Source organism: Leucoraja erinacea, unplaced genomic scaffold (genome assembly GCF_028641065.1).
Source record: "Leucoraja erinacea ecotype New England unplaced genomic scaffold, Leri_hhj_1 Leri_219S, whole genome shotgun sequence".
Taxonomy (NCBI): Eukaryota; Metazoa; Chordata; class Chondrichthyes; order Rajiformes; family Rajidae; genus Leucoraja; species Leucoraja erinaceus.
This window is the reverse complement of record NW_026576120.1, coordinates 153,468-162,500: the sequence shown is the minus strand read 5'-3', so window position 1 is coordinate 162,500 and position 9,033 is coordinate 153,468. Positions and strand designations below refer to the sequence as shown.

The 9,033-nt window shown below is 56.4% G+C and overlaps 1 protein-coding gene across 1 annotated transcript in view; it reads left to right on the top strand.

The window, feature by feature from the left end:
• Positions 1-4,748, top strand: part of LOC129716359 (ER membrane protein complex subunit 9-like) — a 6,698-nt gene extending 1,950 nt beyond the window's left edge. The window contains 6 exon segments of the mRNA XM_055666233.1: positions 71-288; positions 1,008-1,084; positions 2,015-2,072; positions 2,074-2,085; positions 2,954-3,048; positions 4,546-4,748. Of these exon segments, the coding sequence (XP_055522208.1) occupies positions 82-288; positions 1,008-1,084; positions 2,015-2,072; positions 2,074-2,085; positions 2,954-3,048; positions 4,546-4,732 (636 nt within the window). The 5' untranslated portion in view covers positions 71-81 and the 3' untranslated portion in view covers positions 4,733-4,748.
• Positions 4,749-9,033: the final 4,285 nt, after the last annotated feature.

Genomic DNA, 9,033 nt, shown 5'->3' with positions numbered 1-9,033 from the left:
CCTCCCCTCCCCCTCCACTCCCTCCCCCCTCCCTCTCTCCCCCCCATCCCTACCCTCCCTCTCTCCCCAGGTTGCCGAGCGATGGCAGAGGTTGAGATCTCTCCGCGGGCCTACGTGAAGATGCAGCTTCACGCGGCCAAGTTGCCGTGGCGGGCGGTGAACGGCCTCCTGCTGGCCCAGCGCGTTGGCCCCGACCCCAGCCAGCCCTGCCTACTCCTCACCGATGCCATGCCTCTCTTCCACACCAGCCTGGCCCTCACACCCATGCTGGAGGTGGCCCTGAACCAGGTGGGTGTACCCTCCCCTCATCCCTCTGCAATTGTACAGGGCCCCAGTGAGACCACACCTGGAGTGTTGAGTGCAGTTTTGGTCTCCTAATTTGAGGAAAGAAAGACATTCTTGCTATTGAGGGAGTGCAGCGCAGGTTCACCAGGTTAATTCCCAGGATGGCGGGTCTGTCATATGCTGAGAGAATGGAGCAGCTGGGCTTGTACACTCTGGAGTTTGGAAGGTTGAGAGGGGATCTTGTTGAAACATATATGGTTATTAAGGGTTTGGACACGCTAGAGGCAGGAAACATGTTCCCGATGTTGGGGGGGAGTCCTGAACCTGTGGCCACACACAGTTTAAGAATAAGGGGTAAGCCATTTAGAATGGAGACGAGGAAACACTTTTTCACACAGAGAGTTGTGAGTCTGTGGAATTCGCTGCCTCAGAGGGCGGTGGAGGCCGGTTCTCTGGTTACTTTCAAGACAGAGCTAGATAGGGCTCTTAAAAATAGCGGAGTCAGGGGATATGGGGAGAAGGCAGGAACGGGGTACTGATTGGGGGATGATCAGCCATCATCACATTGAATAGCGGTGGGGAAAGAGAAGGGGTGAGGTGTCAAGGGAGGGGTAGGGGGGGGTTAGTGGAAGAGGGAAGGAGAGGGGGGTTGATTAGAAGGGAGGGGGGGGGGAGGGGGTGGAGTGCTACTGGAGGGAGTGACCCGTTGTGTTCCTGTGTAGGTGGACCTGTGGAGCGCTGCCAACAACCAGGTGATCGCCGGCTACTACCAGGCCAACGACCAGCTGACTGACCGCAGGTCTGTGTCCGCTCGGGGGAGGGGTCAGGGGTTGGGGGGGGGGGGGGTCGATGCTGGGACCACTGCACCGAGTTCCACATTCCCGCTGTGTCTCGAGCTCTGTCTCGAAGACAGACACAAAAAGCTGGAGTAACTCAGCGGGAAGGGCAGCATCTCTGGAGGGAAGGAATGGGTGACCTTTCGGTCACTCCCTCTGTCACCCTCTCCATCTGTCTCTTCCTCTCTCTCCTCTCTATTTCTACGGGGCTTGGGGACTCTCACTAACTCTGCTGTGTTCTCCTCCTCTCCGTTCCCTCTCTCCCCCTTTCCTTCCCCTCCCCCCTCCCCCCCTCATCCGCCATCCCCCTTCCCCTCCCTCCCTTCCCCACTTCCTTTTCCCCTTCCCTCCATCCCTCCCCTCTCTCCCCCCCCTTCCCCCAACTGCCTCCTTCCCCTTTCCCCTCCCCCCCCTTCCCCCTCCCTCCCCTTCCCCCTCCCTCCCCCATCCCTCCTCCTCCCCTTCCCCCCCCTGTCCTTCCCCCTCCTCCCCCTCCCCTCGGCCTCCCCCTCTCCCCGTCCCTCCTCCTTCCCCCTTCCCCCCTCCCTGCCCCCTCCCACCTCCCCCTTCCCCCTCCCTCCCCATCCCCCTCTTCCCCTTCCCCTTCCCCCCTCTCCTCCTCCCCCTTCCCCATCCCCTCACCCCTTCCCTCCTCCTCCCCCTCCTCTCCCCTACCCCCCGTCCCCCCCCACCCCCTCCTCCTCTCCTCCCCCTTCCCTACCCCTCCCTTGCCCCCCCCTCCCTGCCCCCCCACCTGTGCCCCCCTTCCCCCTCACCCTCCTCCCTTCCCCCCTCCTCCCCCTCCGCCCCCCCATCCCCCCCTCTTCTCCTTCCCCCCTCCCTCCCCCCCGTCACCTCCTCCTCCCCGTCCCCTTCCCCCCTCCCGCATGCAGCCCCAACCTGGTTGCCACGAAGATCGGTGACCGAGTGGCTGAACACATGAGAGGCGCCCGTGCTGATCATGGTGAGTCCCCCCGGCTGCACAGAAAGATCCCAGAGGCACGGTAAACCCTCCCCCCCCCCCCCCCCCCCCCCCCCGCCCGTCCGTGTTACAGGCACCCCACCGTCCCTCTCCCCGACAAGAGGCAGTGGAGGCCAATTCACTCGATGTTTTCAAGAGAGAGTTAGATTTAGCTCTTCGGGCCAACGGAATCAAGGGATATGAGGAGAAAGCAGGAATGGGGTACTGAATTTGGATGAAGGACCGAATGGCCTACTCGTGCACCTATTTTCTTTGTTTCTAATAAGCAATTTACCGAAGCCAATTAACCTGCAAACCCGCACGTCTTTGGACAATAGACAATAGGTGCAGGAGTAGGCCATTCGGCCCTTAGAGCCAACACTGCCATTCAATGTGATCATGGCTGATCATCCCTAATCAGTACCCCGTTCCTGCCTTCTCCCCATATCCCCTGACTCTGCTATTTTTAAGATGGCCCTATCTAGCTCTCTCTTGAAAGTATCCGGAGAACCGGCCTCCACCAGAGAATTCCACAGACTCACAACTCTCTGTGAGAAAAAGTGTTTCCTCATCTCTGTCCTCTGTGTGGGAGGAAACCGGAGCACCCAGAGGAAACCCACGCGGGTTACGGGTGAGAACGTGCCAACTCCATACAGACAGCACCCGCAGTCAGGATCGAACCCGGGTCTCTGGCACTGTGAGGCTGCAGCTCTACCCTGGCTAGGGTTCCGAAGACCCCGGAGCGGGAATTCCTCCCCTATCTTTGCCCGTCCCCCAGAGGCGGTGAACCCCCTTCCCCACGGTCCTGGACTCCCGGGATATCGGGCATTAGTCTCCGGACTCACCATCCCCCCCCTCCCGTCCGCTCCAGCTGGACAACGGCAAGTTATCGGGCGAGTACGGCGGGCCGGCCGTGGTGGTCTACGAGCGCCAGGACAACAGGTGGACCCCCAAGGACAAGAACCTGTGAGTCACCTCCGCCCTCTGAACTCTGACCTCCGATCTCGCGGTGCATGGGGATGGGGGGGGGGGGAGGACAACACTGGGGGGGGGGGGACAAGGCTGGAGGAGGGGGTGGGGGGGATGGCTGGAGGAGGGGGGGTGGGGGGGAGACAAGGCTGGAGGAGGGGGGCAGCCGTGTGCCAGGGAGGGAGGGAGTTGGGGGGGGGGGGGGGCGAGAGAGAGAGGGGGGAGAGAGAGAGAGAGAGAGAGGGAGTTACAGAGAGGAAGAGAATGTTAGAGGAGAGAGAGAATTGGGAAGAGTGGGAGAGGGAGGGTGTTTAAGAAGGAACTGCAGATGCTGGAAAATCGAAGGTGGACAAAAGTGCTGGAGAAACCCAGCGGGTGAGGCAGCATCTATGGAGCGAAGGAAATAGGCAACGTTTCGGGCCGAAACCCTTCTTCACAGAGAGAGAGTGAGAGAGTGAGTTGGGAGGAGAGAGAATTGGGGTTTGTTGGAAAATGTTTGGGTGAGAGAGAGAGAGGGAGAGATAGAAACATAGAAAATTAGGTGCAGGAGTAGAGGCCATTCGGCCCTTCGAGCCTGCACCGCCATTCAATATGATCATGGCTGATCATCCAACTCAGTATCCCGTACCTGCTTTCTCTCCATACCCCCTGATCCCCTTAGCCACAAGGGCCACATCTAACTCCCTCTTAAATATAGCCAATGAACTGTGGCCTCGACTACCCTCTGCGGCAGAGAGTTCCAGAGATTCACCACTCTCTGTGTGAAAAAAGTTCTTCTCATCTCGGTTTTAAAGGATTCCCCCCCTTATCCTTAAGCTGTGACCCCTTGTCCTGGACTTCCCCAACATCGGGAACAATCTTCCTGCATCTAGCCTGTCCAACCCCTTAAGAAATTTGTAAGTTTCTATAAGAATCCCCTCTCAATCTCCTAAATTCTAGAGAGTATAAACCAAGTCTATCCAGTCTTTCTTCATAAGACAGTCCTGCCATCCCAGGAATCAGTCTGGTGAACATTCTCTGCACTCCCTCTATGGCAATAATGTCCTTCCTCAGATTAGGAGACCAAAACTGTACGCAATACTCCAGGTGTGGTCTCACCAAGACCCTGTACAACTGCAGTAGAACCTCCCTGCTCCTATACTCAAATCCTTTTGCAATGAAAATGTTAGGGGGGGGGGGGGGGGGACAGAAAGGTCAAATTGTGTAGAGAAAGAGAGAGTGGGGGAGAGAAAGGATATGTTGGGTGGGAGAGTGAGTTGGGATGAAGGGGGGAGGGGGTCCACAGGGGATGGGTGGGGAGGGCGGGGTGGGGGGGAGACTCCCGGCCTTGCGTTGTCAAGGTGATGTGGCGGGATTGGGCCGGGTGGGGGAGGGGTCTGCGGTGGGTCCGCAGATGATGGGTGTGGGGGCCAATGGGGGGAGGGGTGAGGGTGGGGGAATCCATGGTGGGGGAGGGGAGGCTCCTGGCCTGACCCCCGGGCCTTGCGTTGCCAGGGTGATGTGGCGGGACTGGGCCGGGACCAGGCAGGCGCTGAGGGAGATGATGGCCTCCCGGGCCTACCGGCTCCTGGTCGACTTCGACGACCATCTGGACGACATCCGGCGCGACTGGGCCAACGGTGCCATCAACCAGAGGCTGGGGGAGCTCACCCCCACCCCCGACATCGACACCGACTCCTGACCCCCCACCCCCGACCCCACCCTCACCCCTGACATCGACACCGACTCCTGACCCCCCACCCCCGACCCCACCCCCACCCCCGACATCGACACCGACTCCTGACCCCCCACCCCCCGACCCCCACCCTCACCCCTGACATCGACACCGACTCCTGACCCCCACACCCGACCCACACCCTCACCCCCGACATCGACACCGACTCCTGACACCCCCACCCCCGACCCCCCCCGACACCGACTCCTGACCCCGACCCATCGACACCGACTCCTGACCCCCGACATCGACACAGACTCCTGACCCCCACCCTCACCCCCGACATCGACACCCTCCACCCCCCCATCGACCCCCGAGACCCCGGCTCCTGACCCCCCCACCCTCACCCCGACATCGACACTGACTCCTGACCCCCCCACCCCCGACCCAGACTCCCGACCCCCACCCTCACCCCCGACATCGACACCGACTCCTGACCCCCCCCCCTCACCCCCGACCCGGCTCCTGCCCCCCACCCCCCCCCCACCCCACCCCCGACATCGACACTGGCTCCTGACCCCCCCACCCCCGACTCACCCCGGCTCCTGACCCCCATGACCCCCGACCCAGACCCCCGACCCCGACATCAACACAGACTCCCGACCCCCACCCTCAACCCCACCCCGACTATCGACACCGACCCCCACCCCCCTTCCCACTCCGACACCCTCGACCCAGACTCCTGACCCCCCACCCCCGACCCGGACTCTCTCTGTAACCACCCTCAATAAAACTGGCCACCTCCACCCCTGTGTTTGTGTGTGTGTGTGTACGTCTGGTGCCTATCCCACCCCCCCCTCACTCCCCACTTTGCAACATTTAAGAAACATTTGGACAGGTACCAAGTTGGGGCAGGTTTGGAGGGACATGGGCCAAGCGCAGGCAGGTGGGACTAGTGCAGATACGACATGTTGGTCGGTGTGGGCAAGTTGGGCTGAAGGACCTGTTTCCACGCTGTGAGACTCTTTCACACAGAGAGTTGTTGTGAGTCTGTGGAATTCTCTGCCTCAGGATACTTTCTCTGGATACTTTCAAGAGAGAGTTTGATGGGGCTCTTAAAGATAGTGGAGTCAGGGGATATGGGGAGATGGCAGGAACGGGGTACTGATTGTGGATGATCAGCCATGATCACATTGAATGGCGGAGCTGGCTCGAAGGGCCGAATGGCCTACTCCTGCACCTATTGTCTATTGTCTATTTTCACTCGCTGGAGTTTAGAAGGATGAGGGGGGACCTCATTGAAACTCACCGAATAGTGAAAGGCCTGGATGTGGAGAGGATGTTTCCACTAGTGGGAGAGTCTCGGACCAGAGGTCACAGCCTCAGAATAAAAGGACGTTCCTTTGGGAAGGAGATGAGGAGGAATTTATTTAGTCAGAGGGTGGCGAATCTGTGGAATTCTTTGCCACAGACGGCTGTGGAGGCCACGTCAGTGGATATTTTTTCGGCAGAGATAGATTCTTAATTAGTACGGGTATCCAGGGTTATGGGGTTAGGAGGGAGAGATAGATCAACCATGATTGAATGGCGGGGTAGACTTGATGGGCTGAATGGCCGAATTCTGCTCCTATCACTTATGAACCATGGACTATGCTGTAACAAGACGCCTGTTTCAATCTCCCCTGAGTTGATGTCAGGGTGCGCCCTTTCACCATTAAGCATTTCAGATCTTGGCAAGCACAAAAAGTCGTATCGATATAGGAATTTAAAATATTAATAGTTCTTGCATCTCTGGGCACCATGTTAGAGGAAAGAAATTGTCAAATTTGAAAGGGTTCAGAAAAGATTTACAAGGATGTTGCCAGGACTAGAGGGTGTGAGCTACAGGGAGAGGTTGAGCAGGCTGGGTCTCTATTCCATGGAGCGCAGGCGGATGAGGGGAGATCTTATAGAGGTGGACAAAATCATGAGAGGAATAGATCGGGTAGACAGACGCACAGAGTCTCTTGCCCAGAGTAGGGGAATCGAGGACCATTGGACATATGTTCAAGGTGAAGGGAAAAAGATTTAATAGGAATCCGAGGGGTAGCTTTTTCACACAAAGGGTGGGGTGGGTGTGTGGAACGAGCTGCCGGAGGAGGTAGTTGAGGCTGGGATTATCCCAACGTTTAAGAAACAGTTAGACAGGTACATGGATGGGACGGGTTTGGAGGGATATGGACCAAGCGCAGGCAGGTGGGACTAGTGTAGATGGGACATTGTTGGCCGGTGTGGGCAAGTTGGGCCGAAGGGCCTGTTTCCACACTGTATCACTCTATGACTCTGAGGAAGGACATTCTTGCTATTGAGGGAGTGCAGCGTAGGTTCACCAGGTTAATTCCCGGGATGGCGGGACTCATATGCTGAGAGAATGGAGCGGCTGGGCTTGTACACTCTGGAGTTTAGAAGGATGAGAGGGTATCTCATTGAAACATATAAGATTGTTAAGGGTTTGGACACACTCGAGGCAGGAAACATGTTCCCGATGTTGGGGAAGTCCAGAACCAGGGGGCCACAGTTTAAGAATAAGGAATAAGCCATTTAGAACGGGGACGAGGAAGTGGTGAGAGTGGTGAGTCTGTGGAATTCTCTGCCTCAGAGGGCGGTGGAGGCCGGTTCTCTGGATGCTTTCAAGAGAAAGCTAGATAGGGCTCTTAAAGATAGCGGAGTCAGGGTATATAGGGAGAAGGCAGGAACCGGGTACTGATTGGGGATGATCAGCCGTGATCACATTGAATGGCGGTGCTGGCTCGAAGGGCCAAATGGCCTACTCCTGCACCTATTGTCTATTGTCTATATCTCCTGTGGTGGAGAGATTGCTTCCTCTGCCCCACTGATGTGAAGAAAATATTCCAGAAGCTTCCATCCGCTATCTGGGACTTTGATTTTAAGGCCACTCGCACCCCTCCCCCTCCCCCTCCCCCCCACTTCTCTCCTCTGCATCGTCACGCCCCATCACACACACACACACACCCAGGGACAGGGTCAATCACAGGGTGAAGCTCCCTCCACACTGACCTGTCCTGTCACACACACTCCCAGCGACTCTGTTGTATGTGTATTCTGCGCGTGTGTGTGTTGTTTCCGTATCTTTGTGACTGAGACGAAAGTGTGTGTTGATAATTTGTGTTTGAATGTTGGCATTGTGTGTGTGTGTGTGTGAATATTTGTGTGTATTGTGCTGTGTGTTGTGATATTGTGTGTGTCGACATAATATGTGTGTGTTGTAATATGTGTGTTTTGTATGTGTGTGTGGTGTGTGTGTGTGTGGTAGTGTGTGTGCATGGCAGTGTGTGTGTGTGTGGTAGTGTGTATGTGTGTGTGTGTTTGTGTGTGTGTGTGTGTGTGTGTGTGTGTGTGTGTGTGTATGTATGTGTGTGTGTGTGTATGTGTGATGGCGTGTGTGTGATGGCGTGTGTGTGATAGTGTGTGTGTATTAGTGTGTGCGTGGCAGTGCGTGTGGTGGTATGTGTGGTACTGTGTATGCATATGGTAGTGTGTGTGTGTGTGTGGTAGTGTGTGTGTGTGTGGTAGTGTGTGTGCGTGTGGTGGTATGTGTGGTAGTGTGTATGCATATGGTAGTGTGTGTGTGTGTGCGTGTATGGTGTGTGTGTGTGTGGCAGTGTGCGTGTGGTAGTGTGTGTGTGGTAGTATGCGTGCGTGTGTGGTAGCGTGTATGGCAGTGTGTGTGGCAGTGCGTGCGTGTGTGTTGTGTGTTTGTGTGTGGCAGTATGCGTGCGTGCGTGTGTGCGTGTGTTAGTGTGTATGTGCTGTATTGTGTGGGTGCGTGTATTTTGAATGTGTGTGTGTATGTGTAAATGTGTCTACCTTTGAGGGGGCCTCATTGAATATCTGAGGAAGGATGTGCTGGCTCTGGAGAGGGTGCAGAGGAGGTTTATGGGAATGATCCCAGGAATGAGTGGGTCATCCTATGATGAGCGTCTGTCGGCACTAGGCCTGTACTCGCTGGAGTTTAGAAGGATGAGGGGGAAAATCATTGAAACGTACAGAATAGCGAAAAGCCTGGATAGAGTGGATGTGGAGAGGATGTTTCCACTAGTGGGAGAGTCCAGGACTAGAGGTCACAGCCTCAGAATTAAAGGACGTTATTTTAGGAAGGAGATGAGGGGGAATTTCTTTAGCCAGAGGGCGGTGAATCTGTGGAATTCTTTGCCACAGACGGCTGTGGAGGCCACAAGTCAATAGATATTTTTAAGGCAGAAATACAATAGATAGATTCTTGATTAGAGAATGTGAAGAGGTGTCGGGGGTTACGGGGGGAAGGCAGG